This window comes from Polypterus senegalus, chromosome 5 (genome assembly GCF_016835505.1).
Source record: "Polypterus senegalus isolate Bchr_013 chromosome 5, ASM1683550v1, whole genome shotgun sequence".
Taxonomy (NCBI): Eukaryota; Metazoa; Chordata; class Cladistia; order Polypteriformes; family Polypteridae; genus Polypterus; species Polypterus senegalus.
Genome location: NC_053158.1, coordinates 76851951 through 76872382, shown reverse-complemented (window position 1 = coordinate 76872382; position 20432 = coordinate 76851951). Strand labels below are relative to the sequence as shown.

The following is a 20432-nucleotide window of genomic DNA, read 5'->3' as shown; positions in this document are numbered from 1 at the left end:
TACAACCGCCGCCCGAACGCGAACACGCACACCACTGCATATACAACCTTCGTTTAGTAATGTAGATCTCCAAGACGAGATCAGAGGCTAAAAGCAAGCCGTGCACAATACAACCACCGCCCAAACGTGAACGCGCACACCACCTCATATACAACCTATTGACGTTGACCAGATAAATAACCAAGTAATTTGATTGCTTCCTGGAGAAAGCCACGTCTTTCTAAGTACTGACAGTGTTGATTCTGTACACGAAACTGAGCATATTAATTTTCCATTAGAATGTTTAAACACTATTAGCCTGGCCGGATTACCACAACACAGTCTTCACCTTAAAGGTGGGACAAAATTACCTTTTAAACTTAAACAACGCCAATTTCTCATTAATGCTTCTTATGCCATGACGATCAACAAATCCCAAGAACAAACCATGGACAAAGTAGGGATTTACCTATCTGAGCCTGTATTTGGACATGGACAACTTTATGTTGCCTTTTCAAGAGTCCTGCGTTCGTGTGACGCTAAAGTGAAGGTTTTAACTACTCCATACCAGTCAGCTGATTCAAGGACAGGAAACCATCTTTGCTAAAAATGTTGAAGGAAATTTTGATTAACTATTTTGAATTTACCACTTTATGAATTTTTTGTTTCCAATTTACTTCATTTAAACCTTTGCACTCCGATATTTTTTTACTTATGAGTGCAGCAACTCAAAGACATTTTGGACTTAAATGATATAACAATTAAATTTATATTTTAGTTTTAATAAATTGGTTAATTTTAGTACAACTATATTTCATTAAATGACAACTTTCCCAGGACGCTTCCACTCTCCATGATTTTTCATCCCTCCAAAGATCGGAGTGAACAGAAAGTGATTGCCATTCTTGGATTTCCGATTCTTTACAGAATCTGGCGTTTACTGGTTATTAAGAATGTGTGGGTCTAGGTTAGTGCTGGGCGGTATACCGGTTCATACCAAAACTGTTTTTTATTTTTCCGATATGGATTTTTCTTATACCGCAACACCGGTTTAAATAGCCTAAATAACATTCGGAATGTGGTACAGCGGGAAACTGTTTAAGGGGGGACCTTTTTCACTCCTGCACCGCTAAATACGCAAAAGAGTACATTCGTTAGTGGAGGTATTGAGCAGTGAAAATGGACAGAGAACATTCTGAAATTGAAGCTGTAGCAAACGATAAAGTTGAACATGATGATGCAGAAGAACTTTTGCCGAAAAAAGGAGTCACATCCATTGCCTGGAGATACTTGGGTTTTAAAAGGTTGGATGTGGACCATTATGTTCAAATGTGTAAATACTATTTCAATACTACTGGATAATGCTGCAAGCCAAGTTGTACTTGTTTTCTTTTTTTTTCAATAGTATGTAGTGTACCTGGGTACTGTGTAATAGTGTGACTACATGTTGACTTTATTCTTGACATTTTCAATTTAATCTCAACACTTATGACGAGAATGAAGTTGACATTCTGACTTTATTCTCGTAATTTGTCATTAAAGTAGAACATCGTAAACTATAAACTTCATCTTAAAATGAATATTTAATTTACTAGATTTTCTCAAACCTCGTCATAAGTTATGCAGCACATTAAATGCTTTGTGTTGTGTTCTCCGAGCCATGTTAATCGCTACATGCTGCTTAAACTGACTTCCTTTTGCACTGAGGTGGCGCAGACAGCGATCACCACACAGAGTACATTAATTTCATGATATTCCAGCTCCCTGAACATTTAGATAGATAGATTATTAATCCCAAGGGGAAACTCACATAATCCAGCAGCAGCCTACTGATACAAAAAACAATATTAAATTAAAGAGTAATAAAAATGCAGGTAAAAACAGACAGTAACTTTGAATAATGTTAGCGTTTACCCCCACTGGGTGGAATTGAAGAGTTGCAGAGTGTGGGGGAGGAATGATCTCCTCAGTCTGTCAGTGGAGCAGGACAGTTACAGTAGTCTGTCGCTGAAGCTGCTCCTCTGCCTGGAGATGACACTGTTCAGTGGATTCTCCATGATTGACAGGAGCTTGCTCAGCGCCCGTCGCTCTGCCACAGATGTTAAACTGTCCAGCTTCATTCCTACAATAGAGCCTGCCTTCCTCACAAGTTTGTCCAGGTGTGAGGTGTCCTTCTTCTTTATGCTGCCTCCCCAGCACACCACCGCATAACAGGGGGCACTCACCACAACCATCTGGTAGAACATCTGCAGCATCTTATTGCAGATGTTGAAGGACGCCAACCTTCTAAGGAAGTATAGTCGGCTATGACCTTTCTTACACAGAGCATCTGTATTGACAGTCCAGTCCAATTTAGAATGCTAAGATAAATACTTGATATAATTTTCATGATGAAATGCATTAAGGCATGTATTAATCATGTGGGTGCACGGTGGCGTGGAGGTTGCACTGCTGCCTCGCAGCAAGGGGGTACCGGGTGTTCCCAGCCTTGAATTTGAATGTTTTTCTGATATGTTTACTCTGCGTGCTTCAGTTTCCTTTCAAAGTCATGTAGGATTTAGGATTTTGTTATGCTGTATTAACCCTGCTAGTGTGTATGTGTTGCTCATATTCACCCTGTGACATGATGGTGCCTCGTTCAGGATTTGCTCCTGCCTCGCGCACACAATGCTTGCTGTGATGGGCGCAATCCTGAATGGATGGCATATTTAAACATGTATAATGAAGATTTTTTTTTAAAGTTCTGAACACTTTGTGGTCTATGTTTATAACTAGTTTTAATTTCACAAAGACGTTTAATCACTTCCGGTTTGAATGAACGCTGGCGAGATTGGTCGTCGCAGTTCGCCGGTAACTAGACTATTAATTTTAGCTATGACTAGTGATTTTGATGGTGATATTGCTGATATCTCTGTGTTGCTGTGTATGCATTAGCTTCAGCCTATCCCCGTTTCGAAACTTTCCTGGTTTGTTCTCTGGTCGTCTTAGCTGCTTGTTGCCTTGCCTACAATGTGGATTGGTAGGATATTCACCTGGTTTATGTTTGTTTGGTGTCTTCTGTCACTTGCTATCCAACCTGCGATGGGCCTCCTCCTGTATTAAGCTGCTGAGCTTCTTCGACTGCGTCTCCACCAGTCTCTGCTGTCTGTGCTGCATTTCGACCCGGATGTCATATTCCTCCCTTGTCAGAGATACATCCATCATGGGTCCCTCCAGAGATTCCGAATAGAAGTCTCAAAAGGAATTAACTCCTTCTGGTCCATCTCTCAGCACCCTACACGTAACACAGATAGGAATGCTGACCACAGCGTGTTGGCCATTCTTTGCTCGGTTCGGCTACCACTGCTGTCAAAAGCGACAACAACATTGTCAGTTTTGGTCTGCTGACCATCCGCTCACTCATGAGCAAGGTACATCTTATTTAGGATCTCCTTATTGACTTTCTCTGTTTAACTGAGACTTGGCAGCAACCTCAAGACTTTTCTCAACTTAATGAGTACACCCCCCCCTCCCCATGGGGTTTGTTTACATTTGTCAACCCTGTGCCTCCGGTCGTGTAGGAGGTGTCACAATAATTTATCGCGGGAAATGGAAAGTCCTTCCGTTGCCTGCTCCTACAGTTAGCCCTTTTAAATCAACTGTGTGTCAATTGTCTGGGCCTATCCCTACCATCATAACAACTGCCTAAGGCTCAAAATCAAACAATGATTTTTTGAATGATCTTGTTACCTTTCTTAGCTACTTATCTACAATTACTTCAAACATAATTTTGTTGGGGGATTTTAATATACATTTGGACAATATCAGTATCCCTCTCACTAGAGACTTTTTATCTTGCCTGGAGAATTTTGGATACCAGCAGCACACTGATGTTCCCACCCATTGTAAAGGACATAACTTAGACCTGATCTGCTGCTGTGGTGTTGTCCCTCTCGATCTTGCAGCAGATGAACTCACTATAACTGATCATTTTCTCCTTTCATTTAATGCTAAACTTACTTTTTCTATCACTAAGCTCCCCCGTCTCATATCTTTTCGTAATATTAAGAATATTAGCTTGAATTATCTGTCTTTTAGAATTGATTCCCAAATGGACTTTTATAATTCATCCACTCCCGAAGAATTGGTCTCATATTATAACACTGGTCTCAATGGTATTCTTATATTCTCTTGTTCTGCTAAAAACCAGATCTGTTTCTTTTTCTTTTTCTTCCCCCTGGTATACGCCTGAACTTCGGCCTCTGAAAGCAAAGGGCAGGCAACTTGAACGGTTATATAAAAAAAACGGACTGTTTGTCCATAAAGAGATGCATAAAAATCATTTACTTTATTACAAGGACTGTATAGCACAAACCAAACCTAACTGTTGCACTCAGTTAATTTCTTGTAGTAAAGGTAACGCCAAGTCTTTGTTTTCATTACTTAATAATGCTACACAACCTCCATATTTTTTACCATCTCACCTTTACTCGACTGCTTTCTGTAATTCTCTTTTGTCCTTTTTTAATGATGAAATTCCAAAGGATACATCAGCACTTCTGTCCCGATTCTCTCTGTATTTCTTTTGAATTACACTCGCCTATTCACGTTTTTTCCTTCTTTCCAGCTTCCCATTTCCTCAGAAATCAGATCTCATCTGTAAATCTAAGTCATCTACTTGTCAGCTGGACCCCATCCCTACAGTTCTGGTCAAAGCCTGCCTCCCCTCTTTGGTCCCTCTCATTTCTGCCATAATTCACTCTTCTCTCACTACTGGTACTGTTCCTTAATCTTTTAAAACTGCTGCATTAACCCCAATACTGAAAAAAACCTGGTGCTGATCCTACTAACTTCAATAATTTTCGCCCTATTTCTAATTTGCCCTTTATCTCCAAAATTCTTAAAAAAATAGTAGCTATCCAACTTCACTCCCACTTATCTCATTGTAATCTATATGAAAAGTTCCAGTCTGGTTTTCGCTCCCTTCACAGCACAGAAACGGCACTTGTTAAAATTACCAATGACCTTCTTATAGCTGCTGACTCCGGTTTAATTACTGTTCTCATCCTTCTTGATCTGAGTGCGGCCTTTGATACTATTTGTCAGACCACTCTCCTTAATAGATTTTCTTTGATTGGAATTACCCACACTCCACTTGATTGGTTCAGATCCTACCTCTCAGGCCACGCTCAGTTCATTCATCTTAAAACTTTCACATCCCAACCCACCACTGTTACTTCAGGTTTGACCCAGGGCTCTGTCCTGGGGCCTCATCTTTTTATTATTTACCTTCTTCCCCTTGGCAATATCTTTTGTAAAAATAACATTCATTTTCACGGTTATGCTGATGACACACAGCTCTAACTTGCTAGTAAACCTACCTCTTCCTTGCCACCATCTTTGCTTATTGACTCTGTTGCTGAAATTAAATCCTGGATTTCTTTGAATTTTCTTAAATTAAACAGTGACAAAACTGAGATTCTCCTCATTGGCTCAAAATCATCATTATCCAAAGCAGATAACGAGTTATCAATAACAAGAGAAAGATTGTTTCCCCATCACCTCAGGTCAAGAGTCTGGGTGTCATCCTCGACAGTGCTCTATCTTTCCAATCTCACATTAATATCATCACCCAGTCTGCTTATTTCCACCTACGTAATATTAATTGCCTCCGCCCCTCCCTCACTCACTCCCCATACCACTGCCATTCTTGTTCACAGTCTTGTTACTTCTTGTCTGGACTATTGCAATTCACTCCTCTTTGGTCTCTCTAATCTAGGGCTGGGCGATATGGCTCAAAATTGATATTGCAATATTTTTGCACCAAAATTCAATATACGATATGCAACAATATTTTTTTCCTATTTATTATTACTTAAAAAAGAAGCCACACATTTATATTGCTCTTTAGTTATTTATATATAATTGCAAACTTACAACTTTACATCATGGGCATAAACCAAAATGTACTCATTAATGCAAGAAACGCATCTAAACATTAACGCAAGAAAGCCAGTTGTCTGAATATTAGGTGACGTAGGAGTAGATGCTTTATCTACTTTACTAGGTTTGCCTAAAAAAAAACTTATAATTATGCTCTTTTTAAGCTATGTTTTGTAAACAAATAAAGCGTGGTAAGAACATGCATTCAGGTAACACAATTTCACAAATTTTCTGCAAGAAAGACAAGTCTGTCAACTGCCTCTGGCTTTAAAGATGCCCTGTGGCAATTCACTTTGTTGCTACCTGTGCTAAATGCCCTTTCTGAGGGCGAACTAGTGGCCTGTATGCAGAGATATTTTTTTGCAAAGCGACTGAGAGTTGGAAAGATTGGTTCATGCTCTTTCCATCATGCAAGTGGGTTTGTCTCAGTGTCAATTTCAGTTGCTTTTATAGGGTGTCCCAAAATTCACGCAAGATTTGAATTTGGCGCCATTTGTGCTGCGGTAAAGTGTTGCCAACGAAAAAAAAGGACAGCGTGACAGCTCACAGTTCAGGGTTATTAAAAATGGAGTGCTACATGAAAGAACAACGTGTTTTCATTGTTGAGCAATATTTTAAAAACAATGAAGGTTTGGCAGCTACAGTTTGCAATTTTCATACAAAATATGGTTGGAATAGTGATTTAACTTCATCTACTGTGTTGAGATTAATTAAAACATTCAAATCATGCGATTTAACGCTGTTGGACTTTTTTCTTTGGGGTTTTTTGAAGTCTAATGTTTATGCCATCAAGCCCACGACCACCCACGCCTTGAATGGAAAATTTCGACAAAAGAGTGCGTATGTGTCGGCAAAGTCGTGGAGGCCATTTACCCGATATACTATTCCATACATAACCCTATACTGTATACTTTATGAAACAATTATAAATTTACAATTTTTAATTAATAACCTGTGTTCTTTAGCAAAATTACTTCTTGCGTGAATTTTGGGACACCCTATAGGTAGGTTGAAAGTTTAGCTTCAATTTTATCTCTGTCAGACAATGTCGATAAAGATGTTGGCCTCTTAAAGAAGCTACCAAGGCTTCGCTTCTCCTTTTTGGCTGGTGGTGGTGATGCTTCAGCTGCTTCTGAAAGTTCCCCAGCTACAGTGGTGTGAAAAACTATTTGCCCCCTTCCTGATTTCTTATTCTTTTGCATGTTTGTCACACAAAATGTTTCTGATCATCAAACACATTTAACCATTAGTCAAATATAACACAAGTAAACACAAAATGCAGTTTTTAAATAATGGTTTTTATTATTTAGGGAGAAAAAAAATCCAAACCTACATGGCCCTTGGTGAAAAAGTAATTGCCCCCTGAACCTAATAACTGGTTGGGCCACCCTTAGCAGCAATAACTGCAATCAAGCATTTGCGATAACTTGCAATGAGTCTTTTACAGCGCTCTGGAGGAATTTTGGCCCACTCATCTTTGTAGATTTGTTGTAATTCAGCTTTATTTGAGGGTTTTCTAGCATGAACCTCCTTTTTAAGGTCATGCCATAGCATCTCAATTGGATTCAGGTCAGGACTTTGACTAGGCCACTCCAAAGTCTTCATTTTGTTTTTCTTCAGCCATTCAGAGGTGGATTTGCTGGTGTGTTTTGAGTCATTGTCCTGTTGCAGCACCCAAGATCGCTTCAGCTTGAGTTGACGAACAGATGGCCGACATTCTCCTTCAGGATTTTTGGTAGACAGTAGAATTCATGGTTCCATCTATCACAGCAAGCCTTCCAGGTCCTGAAGCAGCAAAACAACCCCAAACCATCACACTACCACCACCATATTTTACTGTTGGTATGATGTTCTTTTTCTGAAATGCTGTGTTCCTTTTACGCCAGATGTAACGGGATATTTGCTTTCTAAAAAGTTCAACTTTTGTCTCATCAGTCCACAAGGTATTTTCCCAAAAGTCTTGGCAATCATTGAGATGTTTCTTAGCAAAATTGAGACGAGCCCTAATGTTCTTTTTGCTTAACAGTGGTTTGCGTCTTGGAAATCTGCCATGCAGGCCGTTTTTGCCCAGTCTCTTTCTTATGGTGGAGTCATGAACACTAAACTTAATTGAGGTAAGTGAGGCCTGCAGTTCTTTAGACGTTGTCCTGGGGTCTTTTGTGACCTCTCAGATGAGTCATCTCTGCAATCTTGGAGTAATTTTGGTCGGCCGTCCACTCCTGGGAAGGTTCACCAATGTTCCATGTTTTTGCCATTTGTGGATAATGGCTCTCACTGTGGTTCCCAAAGCTTTAGAAATGGCTTTATAACCTTTACCAGACTGATAGATCTCAATTACTTCTGTTCTCATTTGTTCCTGAATTTCTTTGGATCTTGGCATGATGTCTAACTTTTGAGGTGCTTTTGGTCTACTTCTCTGTGTCAGGCAGCTCCTATTTAAGTGATTTCATGATTGAAACAGGTGTGGCAGTAATCAGGCCTGGGGGTGGCTACGGAAATTGAACTCAGGTGTGATACACCACAGTTAGGTTATTTTTTAACAAGGGGGCAATTACTTTTTCAGACAGGGCCATGTAGGTTTGGATTTTTTTTCTCCCTAAATAATAAAAACCATCATTTAAAAACTGCATTTTGTGTTTACTTGTCTTATATTTGACTAATGGTTAAATGTGTTTGATGATCAGAAACATTTTGTGTGACAAACATGCAAAAGAATAAGAAATCAGGAAGGGGGCAAATAGTTTTTCACACCACTGTATATGTGTGTGTGTGTGTATATATATATATATATGTATATGTATATGTATATGTATATGTATATATATATATATATATATATATATATATAATGTGTGTGTGTGTGTGTGTGTATATAACCACTGAGCCCCACATAACTCTGCCTTCATTTTTATGTCCATTTCTGCTGTTTCGTCAACTTAGGCAATTTCCACATCAGTGCCTTCAATCAGTGATGCCTTGTTCCAACATTTGAAAATGATGGACTCTTTCACTGACCACCATGCAGCGCAAATCATGTCGCAGGCCACTCTAACATCGACTTTTTTTTGCTTCATCTGAAACTAAATTAAATAAATAAATTATGGGCTGAGCAATTATCTATTAAGAGAATAAATTTCCTTTTTTTCTCTTCCCATTTTTCTGTCCACATTTATCAACCATTCGTTGAATAATTGCTGTGTTATCCAGGTGCATTGGTTTGACCGATAATCACTGGGAAGTTAATGCACGTTTCTGAAACAACGCAGATTTGCATATTTCCCTATGATTAATGGCCTAAACTTTTCTGTGCCTGAAGCACTGCAACAAAACAATTAGGTTAATTTGACTTTTGATTTCTTTCCCCCTTTACATGGATCTCCTTTAAATGTCAAAGTCCAGTGAGGAAGTAACTGGTAAAATACCCCTGTTTCATCTACATTAAAAATGTAATTTCTGCTGTACTCCGCCACAATTCTTTTTATATCTCCTGCATGCCATTCTGCAACATGTTCTTGTAGGGCACTGTTTTCTTCTCCACATAGCATTCTCGAAACCTATTGAGCCTTCTGACTCTTGCCTGGAATGACTCAACTTTTAACATCTTAGCAAATTCCAAGGCTTTTTCATGAATCATCTGTCCATTTAAGGGGACATTTCGTGACCGTACATCTTGGAGCCACGTGAAAGTTGCCTTATCCACATTATCATTTAAAGCACCTTGAATTTTCTTCCTATGTGGTTCCATTGTGTAATTTGCTTTTCCATTTTCTTCCGATCTTTTAAAAACGTTGATATTAATGAAGGTGCTCTGCCGTGTGTTTTGGCAACGTCATTCTTTTTCTTCCTAGAGTCTGTTTCTTTCAATATGCTTAATTTTTCTTTTAGTGTGAATTGACGTCGTTTTTTTGTCCATTTTGATCGTAAGTTTATTAAAACGCAATAAAAAATGTTTTAAAAATAAAAATATGTTTTAACAAAAAAAGTTTGAGAATCGCGGGAAACACCTCGGATGGATAGGTAGGTATAAGAACTTCATATGACTGTTGCCTGCAAACACATCTACTACCGCCTTGTGTCAAGAACAAAATGAGTTCACGGAAATATTGTCTCAAATCTTATTCACAAATTTCAGAACAAAATATTTCGTTATGCTGAGATCAGTCTTTCATTACAGTTAAATATAGTTTAGTACATTTTGCATGAATGTTTATCAGGAACAAATAAAAATATACGTTATACTGGAAATTTTGTTCGATATTCGTTATAAAGAGATTTGACCTCTATTATCAGATGCTTGGCTGGAATGTACTGAAAAAAACAACCTGAATATATTAGTTTATGTTTTACTAGTTGAAATCTCCTTGCTGTTAAATTAGCCTGAAGCTTAGCTGCTTCAGTACTTCTTAACCTCCTTAGCATTAGACCTGAGCAATATTTGGGCTGTTAAAAGAAAGCGGCAAAAGCATTAGTCTCGATTGTTACTCAGGGAATGGTGTAGACACGTCTCACGTAAGACAGGAGGATTACTCAGATTGTAAAAGTGCCAACAGCGTTAGTGCCGAGCATTACTCGGGCAATGGTATAGTCATGTCTTGTACAAGTGTCAGGCCCAAGCGTAAACTAGGCAACGGTGTAGACAAGTCTTCACTGTCAGCATTGATAATGAGGTGAATCTGTCTTCAGGCAGTGACATTGAAATGGACAGTGAAACTGAAAGTTAGTCAGGTAAACCTGAAAGTGACTCTTGCGTCACTTGCACATATACAGTGTGCTGTTAATATTGTTTTATCATTATTTGTATCATTATTATACTTTCTGCACAATTGAATTTGTACTTGTAGTGTTTTGCATGTTTTACAGTAGAAAGATGAGATTTAGTAAAAATTTCATTTTTCAAGTCAAAAAAATGCAATGATTTTTAAATGGTTTTTTGAGAAACAATGTTACACTAAAGAGGTTAAGGGTTTAGGGTGATCAAGGCAGAGTTTATCAAATTCACCTGCAGAGAGTAATTAAGAACTTCCTACAAAATGCACAAAAAAAATCCTCTGGTAGTAACCCATCAGGGCCTGGTGAATGTGAACATGAATTGAGTCTAGAGCTTCCCTTAGCCAAGATGTTGAAATTGACAAGTGCATTTTGGCAGAGTCTGCTACAGAAAGTTTAGACATGGGGAGGCTTCCTTATAAAGGAGCCAAGGGTTTTAAGCCAGAGCTTAATTTAAAGCTGCTTTCTGAATAATTTGTATTTTGCTTTTACTTTCAGCTTTTGCCTTTGCTGAGCTAATTGACAATGCTCTGTCAGCCACATCGCAGAATAAGGACAGCAGAGAGATAGAAATCCGATTGGTGAGAGAATGTGTTTTTTTTCTATTTTTAACTTGGCTCTTATATTATGGTTACAGAAATAAACATACTGGTTTATACTTTTTTCTCTGTCAGCTTTTTGATGATTCTCAAGGGAAGCCTGCAGTAGTGGTCATAGATAATGGAAGAGGCATGTCCCCCAGGCAGCTAAATAATTGGGCCATATACAGATTATCGAAGTTTACACGAGTGGAAGATTCGTTTGAAAGGTTTGCATTTTTTTTTTCTTTTCCACCAAACAATTATGATAGTGATAAGGAGTTGCTTTTATTGATAATGCTATGCATGCCAGTAGCTTTTAAAAAAAATATTTAGCTGTAATACAGTGAACTCCTTCATAATTGTAAATAACTGAAATAATCAGGAGGTGTGGTAGAGACTGTATGTGAGATTCATCCAAATATAAAGTGAATTTTATATGGTGTACAGTCTGCATATCCTCTTTGAATTTGCCTTTAATTCAGGGATTTTGGTATGTGTGTCTGAAATTAACAGAAGTTTTTTTTATATGCGTCTAATAAATATAAAGCTTATCATTAAGAAGATATACACACATTATTGTGGGTGGTGAAGATGAAGCTGCACACATCACTAAAGAAGAGTGCTCTTTTCCATTATTTACTGATGAATCCAGAAGGTAATGTATCATGACTAGAAGGGTTTTGTTTGACCCCTTATGCACTAAGGGTTTTTTGGCATTAATATGCTTAAATTAAATACCCAAAAATGAATGACTATTTTTCTTCACTAGACATTAAGCCCGTTAAAATAACGGGCGCTAGAACAGTAGTGCGTAAACAGTCTATATTAAATGGCAAGGGACCTTGTATGTGGCTGTAATATGCGTCCCTGTATTGTGTGCCTTTAATTTTCTCTCTCAGTAATACTGGTTTGTATTTCCATAAATGCCTTTAGTTTTGTCTGACAGTAATAGAGTGGAACCAAAGTAATTTCCCCCATAGGATTGTATGTAAATACAATTAATCCGTTCCAGACCATATGAACTGTATATAAATATATATTTTTTTAGTTTTTAAGCACAAATATAATTACACCATTGAATGCACAGCGTAATAGTAAACTAAATGCAAAAACATTGAATAACACTGAGAAAACAACAGAGAAAACTAGCACTGCAAGAGTCTGCGCTATAGCCTTATGACCCGCTCGCTAAAAACACTTTTTTTATGAGCTTTAAGCCCAGGGAAAAAAATGAACATTTGAAAAATCCGTAATTTAATAAACAACCAAGAAAAGTAACATTCCAACAATGCACGTGCGCGCCTGTGTGTGTGTGTTTCTTTCTCGCCTGTGTGTGTGTCTGTCTGTCTCTCTCTTGCGCGTGCCTGTGTGTGTGTCTGTCTGTTTCATGCGCGCCTGTGTGTATGTGTGTGTCTATCTCGCATGCGCCTTTGTGTGTGTGTGTGTGTATGTGTCTGTCTGTCTGTCTTGCGCGCGCCTGTGTGTGTGTCTGTCTCTCTCTCACTGCACAGGAAATGCACAGGAAGAGACTGAACATGTGCCGTGTGGCCCTGCGCATGCACACTTCACCAGAAGAGACACACACATGGACACCTGGACCCACACAGGGGTTTTATCAAAGAGGATATGTAAAAAAAGCAGCTGCAAATGGATGAAAAGTACCGAGTATAACATTTCACATTTTTAAATGAAAGTATTTATATGATTGAAACCTTTGTTTAAACTAGTATCAACTAAATAAAGCACGGAAAAATGTCACCTTAGAGATTTCGCTCCAAAAAACTTCATTTTACAGTCCATAGCCAAGACATTTTATGATGGATGACCCTGAAATCAATTTTCCTCTGTGTCCCAGTTTGTTAGCTATCATTGTACCAACTTGAGACTTCATATCACATAGCCTTACAAGTTTATACTGTTAAGCACATGTTGTCTCCCTTTTTAGAAACCTGCATAATCTCTCAAAGCAAATATTGCCATTGCAGTTTTAATTTTTTTTATACAGCATGATATGTACATAAGAAACTGAAACAGCTTTTTTCCTCCTAATATGTTCCCTACTGGCGTAATAAAAAAACACTGTGATATTCACTTAAAGTTTGGGGGTGGGGGGCATTCCCCCATCGTGCAAAATTTAGAGAAATGCAGGTACAGTGTAACAGTATTCAGTGGAAAACTTGGAAACATTGCTTTTACTCTTAATTTGAATTGGAAAGAGCAATGCTCAAAATACTAACATAATAAAGTGAAGCAGTGTCTGGGTATGGTAATTGAACCCATGACGAATGAACTATAGAACTACACACCGCATTGAAGTTGTACGATAAGCATTACTTACAAATGAAGCATAGCATTGAGTCCTTCAAATGTGTTGCTCTCAATAGGGTGAAAACTGTAAGCAGAATTAGCCTTGAGGTCTTCATATTTCGTATCACTAGTATTCTGTAACTTTTCTCGGACTTCCTCAACCGTATGTTTTCTTTTTGAAGACATTTCCTTGTTTTAAACTTCAAGTCTTCATGTGTGTCAACCAAACAATCCATATGTACTGGTTGTATGTAAAAATTAGCTGTTGCAAATGCAATTTCACCAGTGCTTTTTATATACAGTTGTGATGTGTAATATGAATCATTCCGTGGCATGTTCATGGTAGATTGGACGTTTTGTTAATGAACCAGTGCAGAAAATGTAGAAACTTGGCATTTATTTGAAAGAAGACACCATTTGGTATGCATAATACCATTATTGCTTTTGATTAACTTGTGGGTTTCTTGGAAAGTAAATGAACAACTCTGAAGTATGGTGTGTGTAAGTGGTAAAAATTCTTTGCAACATTTAGAGACACTTTAATAAAAAATAACACTTAAAGCATGTTTAAATTGCGGGGAGCCAACAAATGACCAATATTTGATTGTGTACTTTGTCATGGAAGATTCCTAGGGTGACCCTATTTCCACCCATTATTTTTTATTATTTATAGACCATAACAAAATGCCTCAAATCCCATATTCATATCTCACTTTCAGGATTGATTGCTGTTGTAGTTAAATACTTGCCCCTTTCTTTTACATGTGTAACCCAAAGCAATTACATATAGTACCACAATAGGCGGGAGAGAAAGTTGTGCTGTTATTTTGCATTATTCGAATCAATAGTGCCATAAGAGACTTCACAGGATCCCCTCAAGGTTGCTGAATGTTATGGCCAGCCTGTACACTAGTACTGTGAGTGCAGTGCAGGGTGGAGGCAGAACCTCTGTGTTTTTCCCAGTTGATTCTGGGGTTGGTCAGGGAAGTGTTCTTATTCCTGCTCTGTTCAATGCTTGCATGGACTGGGTGTTGGGCAAGATCGTGAGGTCCAGTGGCTATGGGGCATGTTGGTGAAGAAAGATTCACTGATCTTGACTTTGCCGATGATGCTGTGATCTTCACGGAGTCAATGGAGGCTCTGATCAGGGCTCTCAAGAGACTGAGTAAAGAGTCTGAGCATCCAGGCTCTTGTGTGTTCTTTGATCCAGGCTTTTAATGACATCTAAAGCACAGCCATTAACAGTGTCTTTGTTTTTGGAGAGAGTGTCGACCATTTCAGGAGGCTTACTTACCTCAGCAGTTGTAAGAAATAACACTAATTTGAAGATATCCCATATGTTTGATCTAAAATTTAACTTGAGTAGGACAAGAGGTCTGGAGATGGAAAGTTAGGAAGTTAAGATGCATTAATTGAGGTCTAAGACCTTGGTGACAGCTGTCTAAGACCTCAGATATTTTGAGGTGCCCAAAGCTTTGCATGGTGCTGTTTTCCTTTTTTCGCTGTACACTTGTATAAAACAAAAACAATAAACTTGCATAAAATGCTGAAAAGAAATGTTTAACTTCGTACCTTTTTGGTGATCGGTTCATGTTTTGCTCACTTAACACAGTAACAGACAATTTAAGCAAGCGTACCCAAACTTTTGCATGCCACTGTATTTATTAAAAATGAAATATGTTTCTGGCCTGTAGTTAATGTCTTGGATTTTGTAGTCATATGCAGATTTTGACCTGTTAGAAGAAACTGAAGAAAGCAACATTGATGGAGCTTCAGGATTATCCCTATATGGGATCAAGATGGCTCACAGCTCACATCGACTCTGTGTTTTCTTTACAGGAAGAGATCAGTGTATGCTATGATTGTGAAAAAATGACTGACTTGGAATAAATACTAAAGTTACTCTTTAAATAACCAGAGCACAATAGAGGCACTTAAAAATAGCATACCTTTTTTTATAAATTAGCACACCACTTCCTAGGAAAAGGTGCTTGCCTGTTTAACTAGTTAGGTGTGTTCACATATAATGTGAAAAGCAAATACTATAATTTGCCTGTCTGCCCTTCTATCTGTCCATATGAAACAACCCTGCTACTAGTGCACAAAATTTGTTATGGCACAGTTATTCAAGTAAATTTTCCAGGAAAGTTAAATTATTGTTGTCATGTCTTGAAAAGAGTGTGTTGTTAAAAACAAAAATAATAATTTTGAAATCTTCCATTAAAGTACTGATGAATTTGTGAACTCATCTGACTTTAAACATTTCGCTCATCTTCAGTTATATGGTAGGTTACTTTTTCAAATATACCTTGATAGAGGTCACTTCAATGTGTATATTTTGTAAGAAATTTGAATTACATTTAGTCATAGTCTCTTCCACACCAACAACTAACTTAATCTGTACTAATAAAAGGGAAAGCCCTCTCTGACTGACTGACTGACTGACTCACTCATTCACTCACTCATCACTAATTCTCCAACTTCCCGTGTAGGTAGAAGGCTGAAATTTGGCAGGCTTATTCCTTACAGCTTACTTACAAAAGTTAGGCAGGTTTCATTCATTCTACACGCAACGGTCATAACGGTCGACAACGTCCGCCATGTTGAACTTTCTTATTTATGGCCCCATCTTCACAAAAATTGGTAGGCGGCTTCCCTGCGCTAACCAAAACCGATGTACGTACTTATTTTGGTGGTATGACGCCACTGTCTGCCGCCATATTGAACTTTTCAATGGTCTTTGTTACTTATGGGCCCATCTTCAAGAAATTTCGTACACGGGTTCCCAATGCTAACTGAATCCTACTTACGTACATATATATGTCCATAGGCTGCAGCTCGGTCACGGTGTGAGGCGGCATTGGGTCCCCTATCCCAACGCCTCCCACGTTGTTGGCTTCCAGCCTATATAAGGCCGTCTGTCGCTCTGGTCTCTACATTCCCTTCCTTGCTTCGCCACGGGATTCACGTCTGATAACTACAGCCTTTTTATTTAATCCACTGCTTCTCTGCTGTTTTATTGTTTGTTTATTACGATTATAGTAATTGTGTAGGTATTTTAGACTTACTTTACATTGTTCAGGTACCCATTTACTTTATCATTCCAACCGTACCCCCATTAACATGTCTATCGAGGTGATCACCATCGATCAAAGAACTGTCACTTACCAAGTGGTTTCCATGCCCAGAGATGGCACCTGCCTTTTCCATTCTCTTTGTTACATATTGCACGGCCATATCAGTCTCACTCTTGATATCCGGAGGAACATTGTGTCTTATATATTGAATGACTGGGACAGGTTCAAGGTGTTGACTGATGATGGTACAGGAGATAATTATACTACACAGGAGCACTATAAGAGTGAAATACTTAAGCCCTTCACCTGTGGTTCTGCATGTGAGTTGATGGCTGCCGCTGAATTGTTCGGTTGTCGCTTTCAAGTGTACCGAAATGGCCAAATATTTTACACCTTTTGACAACCACCAATGCCTCTTAAACATCTTAGATTGACAGGTGACGATTTCAGTAGTGGACACTTTGATGTTTATGAATGTTTAAACTCTCAAAAGCTGGATGTACACGTGCACTACGGACAACTCCATGGCAGGATTCTGGACAATATTATTTGCCAGACACAGACCAGATTTCAAGACCATGAAAACCTGATGTTTGTCACGCTCCTCGAGCCCCAAAACTTTAGGGAATACAAGAAAAATTTCACGCATGCAGCCTTCTACACTTTAACATAACAGCCACGGAGCGCTTTTTGATCTGTCTCGGCTAAAAACGGAACTGACTGTAATGTATGCTGTGGATGATTTTGCAGAAAAATCTCCCACTGATCTCCTTGACTTCCTTCATCAGAAAAATCTGAATGAGAGCATGGGGCGGCTGTTCACATTGGTATATTTGGCGGTGAGCATTCCCGTGTAGACGGCTTCTGTAAAGCGGACATTTTCAGCCCTAAAGCGAATTCAGACTTATGCTAGGGATACCATAGGGCGGGTTCGCCTTTCACCATTAGCTTCGATGGGGGATAGCGCTGACGTCCGAGGTTCGATTCTCGAGACGGGGTGCAGTGAATTTGGATATAAGTAGGTTCTATTTAGTCGACAGGAATGTAAGTTGAATTTACTTTTTAAATTTCTATGGTGAAGAAAAATTTACGCAATGCTGACTAAATTTACCTTTCATTCCTACCAAACATATTTCTGTCGACTAAATAAAAATTACTTATATTTAAAAACTCTTTTAGGGCTAATTTTTTTTTTGTTTCTTGTCTCCCAGGGCTGAATATTTTTCCAAAAACTAACATTTTTTAAAAAAGAACACAAAGCAATTGTTTAACATATCAAATCAATAAAAAAATATTTACTTTTGACAAATGTTACTGTCTTGCATGTTGTATGAGCCTGCATACTCTATGATTTCACATACATATCACATACATTTTACACAGCAAAGTCCTGCAAAGTCTGATCTCGCTCAAAGCAGCCAATTTCAGTCATTGCCACATTGCACTGCTTACAATACGTGTTGCTTTGGTGCCTACTTTTCAATTGTCTGTTGCTGCACTTTCTCACATATATTGTTAGTGTGTACTGTAGCGAGACAAGTCACCCTTTTGCCATCGTGCCATTCCACTGTCACCAAGTTTTCTGCCCACATGAAAACCATATTGTCACCTCTTTTCATCTTCTGAAACTTTATGAACTTTATGCATGGCATTATAGCCTGGCTCACCCCATGGAATTTGCTTCTGTTTATTACAGAAGTGAATAAAACTTTGCAGCAGCACGTGCCTATCACCATGCTGCATAACCTGTCCAAAGCCACCAGGGGACAAAGCACGTTTGGACCAATGCTCCCTGAAGTTATATCACCAGTTCTGTCCCATCTGTATTTGTAATACCACAGCATGCTTCATCTCGTCTTTTGTTGTGGGTTTACACTTTGATACCCACGCAGCACTAAAGTTAGTGCACGCAAGAGCAGGAGTCCTTTTTTTTTTTTTTTCTTCCTCGATGGATTCTGGCACTCCCAGCAACAGCTGCTCGCACCTCAAAGGAGAGATATATATAGATATGACAGCAACACTCATATCAATGACAAAACAATTACATTAACAATCATGTTACGTTATTTTTTAAATTTTTCCTTTTCTTTTTCATAACTTCTTTAACACACTATTTCTCCGCTGCTATATATATATATATATATATATATATAAGCATGGGTATTATGCTATATATATATATATATATATATATATATATATATGTATACACACACAATACAGTTAGGTCTATAAATATTTGGACAGAGACAACTTTTTTCCAATTTTGGTTCTGTACATTACCACAATGAATTTTAAATGAAACAACTCGGATGCAGTTGAAGTGCAGACTTTCAGGTTCAATTCAGTGGGGTGAACAAACAATTGCATAAAAATGTGTGGCAACTAAAGCATTTTTTTAACACAATCCCTTCATTTCAGGGGCTCAAAAGCAATTGGACAATTGACTGAAAGGCTGTTTCATGGGCAGGTGTGGGCAAGTCCGTCGTTAGGTCATTATCAGTTAAGCAGATAAAAGGCCTGGAGTTGATTTGAGGTGTGGTGCTTGCATGTGGAAGATTTTGCTGTAACCAAACATGTGGTCAAAGGACCTCTCCATGCTGGTGAAAGAAGCCATCCTTAAGCTGCGAAAACAGAAAAAACTCATCCGAGAAATTTCTACAATATTAGGAGTGGCAAAATATACAGTTTGGTACATCCTGAGAAAGAAAGCAAGCACTGGTGAACTCAGCAACGCAAAAAGACCAGGGCGTCCACAGAAGACAACAGTGGTGGATGCTCACAGAATCATTTCCATGGTGAAGAGAAACCCCTTCACAACAGTCAACCAAGTGAACAACACTCTGCAGGGGGGTATGCGTATCAATATCCAATTCTACCATAAAGAGAAGACTGCATGAAAGTAAATACAGAGGGTGCACTGCAAGGTGCAAGCCACTCATAACCCTCAAGAATAGAAAGGCTAGATTGGATCTTGCTAAAGAGCATCTAAAAAAGCCAGCACAGTTCTTGTAAAACATTCTTTGGACAGATGAAACTAAAATTAACCTCTACCAGAATGATGGCAAGAAAAAAGAATGGAGAAGGTGTGGAACAGCTCATTATCCAAAGTATACCACATCATCTGTAAAACACGGTGGAGGCAGTGTGATGACTTGGGTTTGCATGGCAGCCAGTGGCACTGGGACACTAGTGTTTATTGATGATGTGACACAGGACAGAAGCAGCCAAACGAATTCTGAGGTGTTCAGAGACATACTGTCTGCTCAAATCCAGCTAAATGCAGTCAAATTGATTGGGCGGCGTTTCATGATACAGATGGACAATGACCCAAAACATACAGCCAAAGCAAATCAGGAGTTTATTAAAGCAAAGAAGTGGAAAATTCTTGAATGGCCAAGTCAGTCACCTGATCTTAACCCAACTGAGCATGCATTTCACTTGTTGAAGACTAAACTTTGGACAGAAAAGCCCTCAAACAAACAGCAACTGAAAGCCGCTGCAGTAAAGGCCTGGCAGAGCATTAAAAAGCAGGAAACCCAGCATCTGGTAATGTCCATGAGTTCAAGACTTCAGGCTGTCATTGCTAGCAAAGGGTTTTCAATCAAGTATTAGAAATGAATATTTTATTTCCAATTATTTAATTTGTCCAATTACTTTTGAGCCCCTGAAATGAAGGGATTGTGTTAAAAAAATGCTTTAGTTGCCTCACATCTTTATGCAATCGTTTTTTTCATCCCACTGAATCAAAGCTGAAAGCCTGCACTTCAACTGCATCTAAGTTGTTTCATTTAAAATT

The 20432-nt window shown here is 38.6% G+C and overlaps 1 protein-coding gene across 1 annotated transcript in view; it reads left to right on the top strand.

The window, feature by feature from the left end:
• The window catches only part of smchd1 (structural maintenance of chromosomes flexible hinge domain containing 1), a 459542-nt gene that overhangs the window by 68767 nt on the left and 370343 nt on the right, over window positions 1-20432 (top strand). The window contains exons 4-5 of the mRNA XM_039754843.1: window positions 11167-11249; window positions 11343-11476. Of these exons, the coding sequence (XP_039610777.1) occupies window positions 11167-11249; window positions 11343-11476 (217 nt within the window). The remainder of the gene's footprint in view (window positions 1-11166; window positions 11250-11342; window positions 11477-20432) is intronic.